This window comes from Tetranychus urticae, unplaced genomic scaffold, assembly GCF_039701765.1.
Source record: "Tetranychus urticae isolate SD_2017Ah unplaced genomic scaffold, NJAU_TeUrti_SD_1.0 Scaffold_4, whole genome shotgun sequence".
Lineage (NCBI taxonomy): Eukaryota > Metazoa > Arthropoda > Arachnida > Trombidiformes > Tetranychidae > Tetranychus > Tetranychus urticae.
Genome location: NW_028315836.1, coordinates 258,893 through 275,368, shown reverse-complemented (window position 1 = coordinate 275,368; position 16,476 = coordinate 258,893). Strand labels below are relative to the sequence as shown.

The 16,476-nt window shown below is 33.1% G+C and overlaps 5 protein-coding genes across 5 annotated transcripts; 1 reads left to right on the top strand and 4 right to left on the bottom strand.

Annotated features, from left to right (window-relative positions):
* The first annotated feature begins 472 nt into the window (after positions 1-472).
* On the top strand, positions 473-3,411 carry LOC149092907 (carnitine O-palmitoyltransferase 2, mitochondrial-like). The gene is made up of 5 exons (XM_089269956.1): positions 473-798; positions 891-974; positions 1,047-1,377; positions 1,508-2,641; positions 2,712-3,411. The coding sequence occupies exons 2-5, from the start codon at positions 963-965 to the stop codon at positions 3,188-3,190; spliced, it is 1,956 nt and encodes a 651-aa protein (XP_089126082.1). The 5' UTR covers positions 473-798; positions 891-962; the 3' UTR covers positions 3,191-3,411.
* On the bottom strand, positions 3,400-5,208 carry LOC107363102 (leucine-rich repeat-containing protein 47). The gene has a single exon (XM_015930272.3). It carries the CDS (start codon positions 5,121-5,123, stop codon positions 3,510-3,512), a length of 1,614 nt encoding a protein of 537 aa, XP_015785758.1. The 5' UTR covers positions 5,124-5,208; the 3' UTR covers positions 3,400-3,509.
* Positions 5,209-5,693: 485 nt separating this feature from the next.
* Positions 5,694-7,382, bottom strand: LOC149092906 (protein arginine methyltransferase NDUFAF7, mitochondrial-like). The gene is made up of 4 exons (XM_089269958.1): positions 7,229-7,382; positions 7,067-7,147; positions 6,609-6,986; positions 5,694-6,525 (listed from the first exon to the last, which is right to left on the bottom strand). Exons 1-4 carry the CDS (start codon positions 7,349-7,351, stop codon positions 5,908-5,910), a joined length of 1,200 nt encoding a protein of 399 aa, XP_089126084.1. The 5' UTR covers positions 7,352-7,382; the 3' UTR covers positions 5,694-5,907.
* A 448-nt stretch (positions 7,383-7,830) lies between these two features.
* Positions 7,831-10,200, bottom strand: LOC107363101 (uncharacterized). Its single transcript, XM_015930271.2, has 2 exons — positions 9,739-10,200; positions 7,831-9,588 (listed from the first exon to the last, which is right to left on the bottom strand). The coding sequence occupies exons 1-2, from the start codon at positions 9,971-9,973 to the stop codon at positions 8,111-8,113; spliced, it is 1,713 nt and encodes a 570-aa protein (XP_015785757.2). The 5' UTR covers positions 9,974-10,200; the 3' UTR covers positions 7,831-8,110.
* Positions 10,201-10,471: 271 nt separating this feature from the next.
* Positions 10,472-15,341, bottom strand: LOC149092905 (uncharacterized). Its single transcript, XM_089269957.1, has 2 exons — positions 14,929-15,341; positions 10,472-11,822 (listed from the first exon to the last, which is right to left on the bottom strand). The coding sequence occupies exons 1-2, from the start codon at positions 15,203-15,205 to the stop codon at positions 10,621-10,623; spliced, it is 1,479 nt and encodes a 492-aa protein (XP_089126083.1). The 5' UTR covers positions 15,206-15,341; the 3' UTR covers positions 10,472-10,620.
* Between the last annotated feature and the right edge of the window lie 1,135 nt (positions 15,342-16,476).

Genomic DNA, 16,476 nt, shown 5'->3' with positions numbered 1-16,476 from the left:
TACTCTTTGGGAACAATCTTAAGGATAATTTAATCGATTGTAAGTGAAAGTGAGAATAACATTTACAGTTGCACAAAAGGCTCTGTATTACAAAAATACATTTATTGATAAACTGTTTCAAGTAAACAATATAATTACAAATATGTAACAAGGTCACTCTATGGTTCTGCTGAATTACAAGTTGACATCAATACAAACTCTTATTTGAATGAAATAAGATCTTTCCTGGTGAAACATCATCAACATTTAAGGTTATTATAATTTAACATGAGTTAATTCCGGTTTCATTTTATTGATACTCCTGATTGCTCAATAACCTGTTGTTGCTGATCTCTAAAGCTGCTTGAGTCTTGACTCTTTCTGTCTTCTCTCCTCTCTCTTTTTAATCAAAACTTTTTCTCTTTCTTTCTCAGTCTTGTTTACTATTTTCCTTTATTATCTTTTAACTTGTTCAACATAATATTTTGAAGGCGAGAATAAGTTGTGTTATTTGTTGACATCTAAGAATCACTATAATCTAATCCGCACCATGTCTGATCCTTCCATTTGATTTTTATCTCACCCCTGTAATTCTTTTCTCTCGTTTCCTATCTTGTTATCCAATTTCAACGTCTCCCAGTTGTGTTTTAATTAATTATGATCCCCAATAAATCATTTGCCTTAAAATTCAGTGCTGATTACCTCATATACTATATCAATCATATGTTTAACTGATACCATCTCTGAGCTTGTTGGTAATTTCTAATGTTATTGTTGTGGTGAAATAATTATTCTTGTCATCTTAAAATATCAAAACTGGTAAGTAAATTTCACAATAAATATTGTTTTGAGATCAGCCCTGAGTTTTAAAGTCATGTAATTGTATGCTTTGTATGCTTCATTTACACCAGATTTTGGCCCACTTTGGTAACTATTCTGAAAAAGCTATCTGCTAGCAGCTGTCTAATCTTCTGGTGATAAATATGGCTCTCCAGGTTTGTTGCTATTTTTCTGAGCTTGTTTTTTGTCTATGAAATGTTACTTAATCTTCAATATTTTCTTTCTAGATCAATTTGCTGAAAGGTCGGCCTTTAAATATTAATTTTTCTCGATCTTTAAAGTCTTGGTCCACCAATAATCCTGATGAATATAATAATTTGATGAAAAGTAACATTCCAACCGACTATTATCAAGCAAGTTTGCCGCAATTGCCTATACCGAGATTAGATTTATCCTGCCAACGTTACTTGAATGCGTTGCGACCAATAATTTCTAATGATGAACAATTTACCAAAACTCTGAACATTGTTGGTAGCTTCAAAATTGGCATTGGTCAACAGTTACAAAATCATCTTTGTGAAAAAAATCGAGCTCTTCGGCACACAAGTTACATTGCTGGTAAACAAATTGATAGTTATATCATAATAATACTACCAAAATGGTCTTTCTCATTTCAATGAGATGACATAATCTTATTATTGTCTTTGTAAGAGGCTTGTTTTTCTACTTTTCTTTTCTGCCTAATCAGATGATTGGATGGACTCATATTTATCTTCAAGATTGTCTCTTCCTCTGAACTTCAATCCTTTTCTGATTCTTCGAAATGACCCTGTGACTGAGTACAATCAACCTTGCATCAAAGCGGCAAATCATCTAATCAGCTGTCTTCGATATAGACGATCATTTCTCGAGAATCGATTGGAGCCTGACGTTAAAAAATCAAAGGATAAGGAAATACCATATGACATGAGTCAACACCAAAATTTATTTGGTTCAACTAGAATTCCAGCTCTCAATCTAGACTTCTTGCAAACATATCCAGACTCTAAACATGTTATTGTAATGAAGAGAGGTCGCTTTTACTATTTCAATGCTCTTGATGATAGTGGTAATCTCAAAACTCCAAATTATATTTATTCTTGTCTTAAATATATTTGGGATAAACCAGACGAGCCTGGAAATTGTCATAAAATCTCATGGTTACCCTGTTTACCTCGAGATGATTGGGCTCGAGCACGGACACATCTGCTTGAAAATCCCAGCAATGTAGCAAACTTTGCTCTGATTGATTCTGCATTGACGTTTATCTGTTTCGATGTTGATGTTGATTTTGATGATATTACTAACCCTAAAAAACAAAGAGAAGCTTATGGGCACAATGCTTCACATGGAAATCTTTCTTCTGAACAATTCGCAAACCTCCAACAGTTTCCTTTAAATCGGTGGTTTGACAAGTCATTTTCGACTATATTCACAAAAAATGGAGCCTCTGCAATTAATTTTGAACATAGCTGGGTTGATGGTGCAACAATGAGTCGTTTTTATGACAGAATCTATGCTGACTCTACTAAAAATCATTTTGTTTCGCCTGGAGATAATTTTGACCGTAAAGTTTGTGGCGAGGTTAAAGAAGTTACATTTAAAATCGACGAAGGCTTCAAGCCACACATTGAAGCAGCAAAAAGAGCACATGAAAATCAAACGAATAAGCTAGAATTGAATTACATTCAAGATTGTCGATTGAATAGTAGTTACTTAAAATCGAAAAAACTAAGTACTGACTCTATTTTTCATTTAGCTTTTCAAATGGCTTTTTTTAAAATCTCATCAGGACAAACTCCGGCTACATATGAATCTTGTTCAACTGCACACTTCAAACATGGTAAGATATCTTTATCTTTCTTAAGTTATTTCATTTAAATTTTGGTAACTAACTATTTGTTTACTTCTAGGGAGGACGGAAACAATTAGGGCTGCAACTTCATCTACACAAAAGGCTTGTAAAATGTTCCATGTTTCAAGGGAAAAGTACGTTTTAAATGATTTACGTTCGGCCATAAACGAATCATCTCAGACTCATTCAGCACTCGTTAAGGAAGCTTCTCTTGGACAGGGTTTTGATAGACATTGGTTTGCTTTGAAGAAAATAGCTGAAAAACAAGGAATGAATGATGTTTCCATTTTCAAAGACCAATCCTACCAAATAGCCAATCATTTTATTCTCTCAACTTCTCTGCTTTTTGCTGGCAACATAACTGGTGGTGGATATGGGCCTGCTGTTTCTGATGGCTTCGGTCTTGCTTATGGCTACGAAGACAAAGATTTAGGGGTCTTTTGCTCTAATTGGAAAGATACAAGAAATGGTGTTGAATTTGCTCAAGCTGTGGAAGAGTCTTTCAAAGATATTCATAGTATCCTCGAGTCAACTTGAACAAGGATCAATTGTAATCATTTTTATATTAAGTAGCAGATTTTTGGATTTAAGTTGAAACTCATTTCTCACTTTTCTTTACACGCATTACCAAATTTTTAGCTAAATATTGTTAAACATAAAAAATCGCACTCCGAGAAAGGCTAAAAAGCTCAACTCTGACCCATGTGTACCGGATTTCAAATTTTCGAGGAACATTATATAAAAGATATTTATCCAAATTTGTTTATTTTATTCACTTGTTATATTTGTGGACAGGTTTGAATCTTGGTAGTCAACATGATATAATTTATAGCGAAAAAGCAAATAAAAATTCACTTTATTCACGTGTAATTTTGATGTCATCAAAAATCAAATCCACTTTGGATGGATAAACGACGTACAGTTTACCCTCTGGATCAACAACTTTCACTGGTTCTAACTGAAGTGTACTAGGAACTGGTGCATCATTTTTGTCTTTCAATTCAGCTCCTAATCCAAGTTTGAGCATCCCATGAATTAATGAGTCCATTACTTTCTTGCAAGTTGGTTGACTATCACCAGTCACTTCTAAGAAAAGGTGTTGCGTTTCCTCCGAGATTTTGGTGCTTTCTGAATTAGTTATCGGTGGGAAAGAAATGACTGTACCTCCTGAATCAGTTAAGCAAGGAAATCTCGATTTGCCTTTCAGTAGAAGCAGATACTTATGTACTCCAGAATATGCATTACGTTTTTTCTCCTTGCGATAAGCTTCAGCTTCTTCATTCAGAACTTTATACAGCTCACCAGCATGCATTTCAGTATGTCTACCAAGAGGCTGAAGACGGATTTTAGCTGGTGGCCGTACATCGAAGACAATATTTCCCTGAATTTTGGATAGATCGTGTGATGCGATTGTAGCATTCTTACGCTTACCACAAAGTAATCCATCATGTAAATCCGATTGGAGAGAAAGAAATTTCTTTACTAAACCAGTCCGAGTGAGGTCTACATTTCTAACGATACAACAAACAATTTTACGAGTTTCTAAGATGGCTGGAGTAGCAGTTACGAGCCTAAACTCAGTTGGCGCAACATTTAATATTTTTATTGTTTCCATGTGTGCTTCTCTGTCATCTAAAGATCTAGACGATGATCGACGTCGTCGACGAGCTTCTCGAACTTTTGCTTTGGCATCAGCAAAAGTTTCTTTCAAAGTTTCGGCACTTTTATTACCTCCTTTGATACAGTGGCCTCGAATATAATCGATGATTTGTTTCATTTTGCCTTGCTCGACCAATTTAAGAAGCTTTCGATCGGACAGTTTATTACCTTTCAAGTGAACCTCTTTCAAACGGTTACAGTCCCCTAGTTCACCAGGTACATCAGTTATATTATTTTCAGTCAAATCCAGTACTTTGAGGGCCAATAATTTACCAATAGTCGATGGAATATCCTGAATAGAATTATTTTTAGCATGGATCTCGGCAAGATGTTTAAGGTTTTCATCACAAAGACTCGTTGGGAAATGTTCCAATTTATTATATTCAATTTTAACCACAGTCAAATTACTCAGATTTTTCAAAGTTAGCGGTAAATCTGTTAATTTGTTAACATTGGCAACCAATGACTGGAGTTCAGTTAAACTGCCCACTTCATCTGGAATTTGTTCAAGACAGTTGTTTGATACATCAATGAACTTGAGTTTAGAGAGACGGCCAATATCAGGTGGTAGACTAGTCAATTTATTATTCCTTAATACGAGATTGGTCAGATTATCGAGATTAGCAACTCTATCCGGGAAACTAGTCAATGGTGTGCCGCTGATTTCGAGAAAATTTAGTGTTCTCAATTTGAAGATGATTTCATTCAATCCATTCTCTTCTTCAATATGCTTACATGCAGGAGCATCTTTAAAAACCAATTCTCTAGGCTTTTGTTCAATAAGTTGCTTCCAATCATAAGCATGCGACATGATTAGCTGATGTTGATATTTCACGATTAACTAAAAAATATAAGAGACACAAAAAATTAACAAACTTACTAAGATTTAACAATCAAACAAAGAATAAATTTAACTACAATGTAAGCAATGAGTTTTTCAAAAAAAGAAACATTCAACTCTGCCATCTGGTGTTACATAATTTCCAATGTTTTGCTTGTCCGTAGATTCTAGACTTGATTAATGTGCTTTTCGTTCCTATTTCAAAGCAGAGAACAATTGTTTGAATTTGATGGTCCTCGAAGTTTGAGATTCAAGTTGAAGGTAGACACTAGCTAGAGAAGTATTTCAGGTTGGTTTCTCCTTTTTCACATCAGACATGGCACAATCGAAAGAGTAAGTTTATTAAAGAAATAAGGTAAACTAATTCATCTGTATGGTCAATGGTTCCTGGGTTTGAAATTTGACCATTTTTATTAAAATTATTTTCAAAATTGTCTAACAAGGTCTAGCCGAGTAGGTGTGAATAATCACAGGCTCAATTCAAGAATAAAAGTAACTGATATTTTCCATAATCTTAATCAACAGTTTGATATATTCGTGTCATATTTACGATAATCATTTATTAGTTTTGTACTTTATCGTCTTCAATTTTAAAATTTAAATCAATATTATAGATATAGTAAAAATCAACATTAATCGTGTCATAAGCAAAAAATGATGTACACAGTTGTGTCATAAGCTCAAAAATAGCATCGAAAAGTTATAAAGTAATTGAAGAATGGCACTGGTAATTAGATTAATACTAAATGGTTCATCACAATGGACTATAAACAGAAGAGAAACCAGGTGGGTCAGTTTTAAATAAATGTTTGGAAAGCTTTGGAAACATAGCCATAAATTTGAACCTCGGACCCATATCATCAAGAATCATTTTAGCTCCAGAGATTAAATCTTTTTTCTGCTCAGCATTAGCTGCTTGAAGAAGCATTGCTAGTCGGACAGCTATTCCTAAATTTTTGAGAAATGTCTGTTGATCGATTGGCCCATAGGTAAGCGATTTATCACCAACATGCCTTTTAAGATAACCAAAATCAACATCAGCTGTTAAATCAGCTGAGCCTGGTTCTTTGAGAGGATCCCATTGACTGTGATTACGAAATGCTCTGAAAGTATCTCTTGATTTTTTCTCTTTATCATCATAACCATAATCACAGATCAGGAAACAACCATCATTCCTATTCAATCTTTCAGCAATTTTTTCCACAGTTAATGCTGCCTCAGGACAAATCTCTAGATGGTCCAAACTCAAGTCATGGTCGTGAGTAATGAGAAGTTTACTAGCTGGAGTAGGATGTCTTGATATAATGTAACGAAGCTCTTCATTGGCATCAATATCGACAAGAATTTCTCTCCATTCACCAGATTCATTTTTCTTTAAAGAGATACGATGAGGAAAAAATCAGATTAATTGATCATTGAAATTTATGGAGATATTAATATAAATGCAAAGCTTACCTGAAATTTATGAATAGGTAAAGCATCTAGAAATTCGTGAGCAATGTACACAGTAAAACCTGGCACTTCAGGCACTTGATCTAATGATCGATACCATGTAATTGGTAAACCCAATTTGGTTAAAGAATCATGTCTGGTAAAATCATCTTTGCCGAGAACAGAAACATTACCACATAATTTTTGTTCTTGTAATTGGACCAGGTAAGGTGAAATTTCAACCAAATGAAGTGAGGCTTGATCTTTTGTATGACTGAATTTATTTAAAACACGTGAAATGTCAGAGACTAAGGTTCCTCGTCCAGGTCCAAGTTCAACAATACGCAAAGGTCGACTGCTATTGAACCTCTGCCATTCATTGACAGCCCAAACTGCAATAAGCTGTGAAAAAAATAACCAATTGTGAGTAGAAGTATCAACTGAAATGTTTAAATACAGCAACAATAAATGCGAAAACAAACCTCTCCAAATATTTGGGATATTTCTGGGGATGTTGTGAAATGTCCTGAACGACCGAAAACATCTTGCTTCATATAAAATCCCTGAAAACAAAGAATATCATTATAGACGCAACTTTAATGTTTCTCGGGAAAAATATTGTAAATTATATTATTGATACTTACATTAGATGGGGCTGTCAAAACTAATTTCATGTAATCACTGATTGTTAATGGTCCATTAAAACTGATTCTCTGAATAATTTGACGGTGTAGTGGGTTAAGCCGTTGGACTGATTTGAACATCATGCATAAAGAAGAATTATGTGAAGATATTATAAAGATAATATACAAGAGCAAGTGTAAACAAAAGCAAAAAAAGACAGAAAGTCAAAGAGCAGAATCAAAAAGAAAGACAAGTTTCAAACACTGGATAACATGTGATTGTGTTTGGATTCACGTAGAAATGAAGATCAAGAATATTTGTTATCAATCAATTGAAAACGACATTATTAAATGAGTCAAATGAAACTTAAATTGAAATTAGCTGATTTGATAAGGGAAAATGCAAAAATCTAGATAAAAGTGATTAGCCTTAAGGTGGTCTCATCAAAGAGTTAAAGAAGAGACTGCATAAAGAGGGTTTGAAGGAGTATTAATCTGTTGGGGAATCCTGGTTAAATCTAAACATAACTCAGTAGGAAGCAAATTTGAACGCCAATGAGATTTTAGGTGCAAGCTTCTCATAATATTATTCGTTCTGCGTGGAACCAATGAATTGATGGAAATTTAAATTGGAAAGTAGTTATTTATTGAAAATGTATCATAAGTAATGTATAAAAACAAGAACATATCTCGAAGAATGAGGAGAAAGCATATGGAATGAATTGTTTTGCAAACAATCGAACGAGAATACAAAAATTGAAATTATGAAAAGACATTCATGAAATGAGAGTAAAAAAGAAAAATCAACATGATTGATTAGAACTTTGATTAGGATTAGAATTCAAATGATCAGTGATAAGGTTGTATCAAGGTAAACAATCATTTGGAAAGCCACAAAACACCCTAATAGTGATCATTTTGTCGCAACAGTGCTCTTGGGGGAGATGGATTAAAGTAAATTACAAAGTCTTCATCATCTTCCCTATAAGTTGAAGGGTTAAATGAAGCTTCTGTCTCATCTTCATACTCTTCCGCTCTGTATGAATTGTTATTTTGAGTTGTTTCGTTACCATCTTCAAACTGCAATTGATTATCCAGCAAGCCATTAGCGGAGCCAATGGATTCAAGCGAGTCTTCATTGCCCGATGGTTCAACTTCAAATTCAGGAGCAACCTGACTTTGGGATAAGTTTTGCGATAAACTAGTATCACTATGCACAACAAATTCAGAATCATGTAGACTTAATGATGCTCCAGCTGTACTGTCTATAGCGATCACACTACTTCCAAGATCATCAAACACCTCTTTAGTATATGTTGTATCATTTATTATTTGATCCTTGGAAACTTTACTTTGTAGTGATTCATCGTTAATTTTATCAGTGTTATTCGGGTTAATACTCGAGCAAATTGATTCTACATTCGTATATAAGGATTCCATTTGAAGGGAACTCATTTCATTATTTTTTTCGGCTGTAGCGCTGCTTTTGATCGCTGCTGCCACCTTCTTAACAAATGAGGCATTTTTTAATTCCGAATTGAGCGTATTCTTCAACTCTTCTGGCATCGATTCGTTTAAGAGATGTCTTTGATACATTTCAGATACTTTTTCAGGCCACCTTTCCAGAGTCACAGAGTCACTAAGATATTCTTCTTCTCCGTCAGAATATCTCACCAAATGAAGAATTTTTGTATCATATTTACACCATTCAACTATTTCGACTAGTTTCTTGTTTCTTTCATACCCAAAATAACGATTACTATATGAGTCATCATCGGATGAAGATGTTGATATTCTCCTCGAACGTTTCAATTTAGTGGGTTTTTCATTACGAGATGAAACTTTTTCCTTAGACGCCTTTGAGCAATTGGATCGATGCTTTTTGTGTTTATCTTTTGAGTTCCCTTGTGAACTTGGTTCACTCTCGACACGACTTTTGGCACTTGAAATTTTCTTAGAGTCTTCATTGGTAGACCTGTCCTTTCCTTTAGCACCGCATCCTGTATTTAAGTACATTTGAATTTGCTCCTTATCTTTATATTCACTGATCTTTCTGTGCTCTTTGGCAGAGTCCTTGGGACGCTTAAATTTTTCAGATGAACTTTGGTCAAGTGAAGCCATTGCATCACCAAATCCAATATTTACATTTCCATCCTCATGATTGTTTTTATTTTTGACTTTGCTGGATGAGACTTTCTTTCTGCTTTTCTTGTTTCCATCTCCAGTATCAGAGTCATTGCCTAAATCACTTTTACCTTTAGACGACCGCCAAGAATTATTAGGTTTTTTCCCTTTCTTTTTGAAATGGACGCGTTTTTTAGCACTAAAATTGGAATCATCAGAAGAGATTGAATCAGAAGAGTCAGATGAAGAGTGGTTATCTGAAGAAGAAAAAAACATATCAAGAAACAAGACACAGTTGAGTTAAATTAAATTAAATTAAATTAAATTAATTAAATATAAATAAAAAAACAGACAAATCAAAAAATGATAGTCAAAAGATGATTAAATATGTTAAAAAGTAATCTCACCCAATGTGTAAGCCTTCTTTCTCTGTGCAGCCGCTTCTTCGAATTGGGATATCAAGTTTTCACATTTAGCGCAATTTTCAATTGGTTCCCAAGTATTATCAGCATCTGGCCATCCTAACCACTTTATACGGTAGTAAATTTTACCATTTTCAATTTTTTTATCTACTACCTTCTCAACAACATATTCATCGTCGGCATCCGGACTTTCAGATAGGTCCGTGGTCTTGTCACTCATTACTTTCGCACTTTGAAACCGGCTCAAAATGACATTTAAAAAGATATTTAAGGATGAGGCAATATTGAAAGAAATTTATTCACAATATCACTAGATTAATCCAGTTGAATAGGGGCGAGGATAGAAAATTAACAACAAAATTTAGAGATAAAAAAACTTGAAGGATGATGAAAACTAAAGTTAATTACGATGATGATGATTTTATCAATGAGGACAATGATGTTGGAACATCTAAAAGTTTAAAAAAATGATCTTCATTAATTGGTTAATTCTATCGATAAGCTACTCGATATATTTTGTGGCGCCAGCTTTGGGTACAAATCATCATTACCTTGATCTGGTTTGCTCACCTTTGTTTACAGTTTTGAGTAGATTAATCTTTGGTGGTTTACAAATTGTGATAAAATAAAATTATGAGACAATTTATAAAATTATTATTTTATATTAAAATTAACTATTTTTCGCATTAAAAGCTAATGCTTTCGACTAATTAAATAATGATGGATGACTATGTTGATGCTGCCATGATGTATCCAAGGTTGGTTCCAAGTTTATATCATTTTCAATGTATGTTTAAAGACATGATTGAATGATGAATCACTCTGATTATACTCGTTTTAACTTTGACTACTTTAATCGAAATCAAGTCAATTTTTTGATTTAAAAGATGGCTCAACAGCAATTGGTTCAATTACTATTGTACCGTTTTCTTTGGAATTGGTTTTTCCTTTACTGTCAGTGATTAACTTCCTAAAATCTAAGTTGAACTGGTGTATTAGTTTATAATATGATTCCAAAATTTTCAGCAACGAATCACGCTGTTTTTCTGATAAATCTGGATGGTTTTCAACTGCAATTCGAGTTGATATTGGTGTATGTTTCTGGTTAAATGAGTCTGTTGGTTGAGGTAAATGTGCTACAGAGCGACCAACTTCATCAGAAGCTGACGTTTGCTCAAAATCTTCAAGATCAGTAAACTGTGATGATACCAAATTTCTGGCCCCATTGAAACCTCTTGGACTTTCTACTTGATATCGATAAGGAGTGCTTTGAGATGTTATTTTATCGCCTGGAAGATAGTCATCATCATAATTATAATGGTTTGATTTTTGATTCCAATTGCTATTCCAAGATGGAACCCGAGAATTTGTTTTCCAAGAAGAAGTCATTGTCGGTGGTGAAATTGTGGACACAGAGATTGTCGGTCTTGGCTGAATCATTCGGTTATGTTGATTTAATGATGGCGGGGAATATGTCGACACTGATGGTCTTGGAGTTGTGCTCGTTATTGAGTGTGAATCTATTGCTTTGATTCTAAGAGACTCGAACCTTGGGCTGGTTGTCATCTTTACAGGCTCTGGAAAATATTTTTTTTGCGTATGAGCTTTTGTGAACTGTTTTTTGTCATCTTCTCTGGGAACATGGAAAGCTTTTATGGAAGAAGATAAAGGAGTTGGTGATAAAACTGAGGCTGGTGTTACACTCAGCGCATTCATTATTTTTGATGATTGTCCCGTTGGGTTGGACATAGGATTGCTATTTTCAATTGATCGATCAACGGCTGAAACAGTTTTATCAGGATGCTTGATGAAAGATGTCGGTGCTAAACTGGGGCGCTCCTTGAGTTTTAATTTATGTTGGATTGGTTTAGATGTGGTTGAAGAATAATTAATTGCAAAAATTGGCTTAGCAACACTTTCAGCTGTTTTGAAAGCGACAGATCGCTGATTTGGAGGTTTGAAGGGCCTTTCTACTTGAATTTGGTGATTTCCATTGACATGATATCCAAATTTATCATTTATCTCCATTGAAAGTGGTCTCTCAAAATTATCAAAGTGATCTTCAGCCTCTGAAATTAAAAGAAAATATTTGAATGAGCTTTTTATAAACAGACAAAATTGTCTAACATGGTTAACATTGAATCTGAGATTTTTCTTTGTATTGAAGTGCCATTAGGTTCTAAGAATGTGAATAGCTTTGGAAAAGAGTAAATCAACGTCAAGAATTGAGCAAATCCCGAATGAGGAAGATTATTAGTTTTGCTCAAAGGTAAATAAAAGAGTTGTGATCGATTTGCGCTTTAAAGTGGGTTTTAAAAGAGAGCTTAAATCGAATGCCTAAAGGTTTCAAAATTAATAAAAGGTGAATCAAAATAACCTTATATACAATTCTGAATCACTAAAAAATAAATTGTTACTTTAAATTGAACTAATGATCGCTACCTAACAGGGTGAGTAGTTATAGTTAGCCAAAAACGTGAAAAGATCAACCTTAAATCAAGTAAGATCAGGTATGTGATTAATTTGTTTCTGTCATAGTCAACCAATAATCTTGAAACAAATGTATTTTTCATTCATCATCAATATTTTATGCAAGTATTCCGGAAATGTTGAAAACGATCTAATTAAAAAATAATTGGTTTAAATTTCGAAAGTAAAAAAGATTCAAATTAAATCAATTTTCAAAACAGATTGGCACATTGTTATGGCGTTTGTATTTATTGATCGTTTCAATTGTTGCCATTTCATCTTTCAATTACTTTCAATCCTATCATTTTATATAATAATTATTGCGATTACCAGTCATTTCAGGGCTAAAATGTAATCAAATTCATTCAATTGTGTTGAGATTCAATTCATCTGAACTTCAACTACTAAGGTAAAGTATTATATTAGATCCCTATTTAAAGTATCTATTGGTTATAGAGCCGAGAGATCACAATTTGTCTAAACATTGTCCATTATTTTTCGCACTTATTTGCCAAACTCATGCAAATGAGTTGATTCAACGTTACTGTTTAATACAAACACTATTTATTTGTATTATCATTAGCACTGCTATCAACTATTATGACTTGTTTGATTTTATGGATAATCCAATCATGTGAAACTTGGCAATTTTAAAAGCACAGCTTCACTCAAACATCTGAAATGTTACAATTAACCGCAAAATGAGACAATAATTATAGTTATTAATCATCAAGATATAACCTGATGATGAATCGAGTGACCATCATTTCTCAACTTGAGACCATTTTGACCAGAGATGATCTTACGAGAGGAAACACAAGCAATGATTAGCTTTACCTGGATGAGTGATTTAACCTGTAACAGTCATGAAATCTTTTCATTCAAGAGTTGAAAGATAAGAAAATACTTTCAGATAACATTCACTATTTTCCCATAAACTTTCACCACCAACAATTGATGAACATGATATTTCAAATGAAATGAGATATTCCCTTCTAAATGAACGCTGAAACAATAAACTCAAACTGACATCCGTGACATTAACTTTGACCCAACAAGTCCACTCAACATCTCGGTCTGTTCAATTTAGACTTCCTGATTAAATGTTGATGTTTGATGAAAACTGCGGAGGTTGTCGTTTAATCAACACCTTAGAATCGATTCAATCTATTGATCCATAACCAACCAGAACTTTTATTATTATAATCATTATCACTAACTGCTCCTCCATAACCATCATTACTATTAAATGTCTTCTTCTTTCTTGTGGTGATCATCCTTATTTGCCCCACTTTACCTCTACATGCTTCATTTGTATCCAATCATCTCCTTTTATCCGACTTACACCCTCGGCCTCCGTGCTTATTCACAATCACACACTCACGCTCTTACTTTTGGCTTTGTAGATCAATAAGGTAAACTCATTTGTTTCTCAAGGTGAGAAGCGAAAGAAAAAAAAACAATGAAAAGTTTATCTTCTTATTCATTTCTCATTCCCTTTATGCCTACCTAAATGGATTGAAAACATTGTGATACTTTGTTGGAATTAAATATTGAGAAAAGTTGAATTAGTATTTGGAACGAGATGTAATTAAATCATTTAATCACAATGGGTTAGGTTATTAGCCATCTTCAGTGTTTTTTGTTGGTCTTTATTTGCTCATCAATAAATTGATTCATTTAATGATAAATTGATTTTCTTCTTTCACTTCATTCTGATTAGAAATGGATTCAATTACAAACTTGTCTCCTGGGAAACATCAAGTGCATTGACGTTTTCATCTTTTTACATCTAATTCATGACAGGAATCATCTTGAAACTTTTGAATTTATCTGAAAAAAGTCGGTTATGTTTTTCAATTTGACTTTGAATTGGATTTGGATTGCAAATATGAGAAATTATCAATTCTGATTCATGATTAAATGCAAATGAGTTAAAGGTTCACTTTTAGTATCACAGCTTATGCTTGGCAATTGTAAAATTAATTGATATTCACAATTAAATATGAACTTGGCTACATGTTAATGAGGCAACATTGAAAAGCTAATCAACTAAAATCACTATGTTTTGTTTGACAAATCAATTTCAAAGCCATTAACAGTAATTAAATTGATCCGTAAACTAAAGTGAACTTTTCATGCAAACTGAATTTCCTTATCTGAATATAACTGTAAAGGCTATTTGAAAATTCAAATTGAACAGGTTTGTCCAATTCTTGGTGACTTTAGCTCAACTTTCAACTTTTTTTATTTTTTACTCCTTTAGCTTCACAGATAAACGACAAATATTTGAATCAATTGCAAGTTTAAATTAGCAACTGTTATATGTTAACTAAATTATAACCAAATGTACATTGTTATCCACTTCATTGCAGTTAGATGTTAAGTAAACAATGTAAAAGTTTTATTAACAATCAAACAACATTTATATTTGTGAATTACTTGGCCAGCTTTGCTTCCAATCGAAATAACAAAACAATCAGATCGATTGAATCTAACACTTTTAACAATTGACATCAGGAGGTGAAATATTTACTAATTGAAACAATTAGAAGCATAACATTTGAATTTCATGACTAAATAAGCGACTGATTCATTGAGCCAACGGAAAAAGAAAAGCTGATTTATAGCAAATATTCCCAAGTAATTGCACTTTAAATCTCTAATATTCATCAAGTTAACTGAAGATTCTGGTCTTTTGCTTACCTGGCGGTAACATGTAAGTGTGAATTGTTTGACTATCCTTATGCTGATAATCAGGCAAAACCTTTGTCATGAATGGAAACGATTCATCTTCGCCTGGAACCATCACTTCATCCATTGCTGATTCAACCATTTGACGATCGATTTGATCATAGATAACAAACTTGCCATTATGAATATTTTCACGGAAATCATTGTTCGATCCAGAATCAAATACTTCCTCGGACAAAACAAACTGTAAACAACAACACTTGATCACAAAAAGGGTTAAACCAAACATAATGATTGTGAATGATCGACTAACAATTGATAATAATTTAACTCGTTATAATGTCAATATTTATTGATAAATAAGTTGACAGACGATGAATCAACAACTAAACTGATGTTTGAAAGAGTTGAGGTTAAACATTAAACAATAATAACAAAACATTGGTATCAATGATGATCTTCAAAGCGACTCTTGAAGTAAAATGAATGCAATAAAATCGCCGTTCTAAAGTAAGAATCAAACTGAAAATGAGAGAGCGACGAAGATGACGACAACGACGATGATGATGATGATGATGATGATGATAGGGAATGAGATGAAGTAAAGATGAAAACTTGTTGCAACTTGTTTACTTGTTTAAAACGTTATAAACTATCAACAAGCATTTTTAACACTTGACTAATCTTATATCAATCTAATTCTTGTTTCTCATTTGATTTGAATTATTCAGGCTCCAATAATGATAATGAGTTTCCTCATAACATTATTCATCGATAAATCGTAGGTCAGATCAGCGTGTTTTCATAAGCTTCATTACGATTGTTGTTTACATCTAATAACTTGTTTCTCATCTTTCAAAGCACTTCAAGTGTTTTTATTTCATTTTCATCCAGAAATTTGATCCTTTACTGACTTTAAACCATAAAAAGCGAAAAATAAAAAACATTATTTACATTTAAACTTAATCAAACAAACAATCAACTTATAAGGTCATATTTTGTCTCATTCAAATTGAATACCAATCAGAAGTGACAAGTCGATACAACTCAATCCTCAGGTCATCTGGTCAAATCTTTAAGATGAAAGTAACAATGAATAAAAGTAACAGTTGAATATAAAAATTAACATTTAATTCATCACTTGACAAATATTGCAATTCACTAATAGTCAGGGTTAAGTTGACAAAATTTCAGCTTCTTTCATAGTCGCCATCTAACAAGAAGCAAAAGTACCTCAATCGGATTCACCTTTTCATAGTTATCTGTTTGTGTCTCTGAAAACTGTACTCGACGCGACTTGAAAATGAACTTAATTGTGACCTTTTTTGTCAACTACTAGTGTGACTAGTGTATTTCAATACTCATCCAAATACCAATTTAAACTAATCCAATAATAATGTTAGAAATGCGTTTTAAATCAATGAAAATTAATTGAGTTTTGGAAGACAAAACAGCCCAAATGACTAGCGAGAAGGGAATTGTTGCCAATTAAAAATTTAACAACATTTGTAATTAAATGCTGTGTTGTTGACTGAAATTCAAGGCTTTCTTTGACTAAAG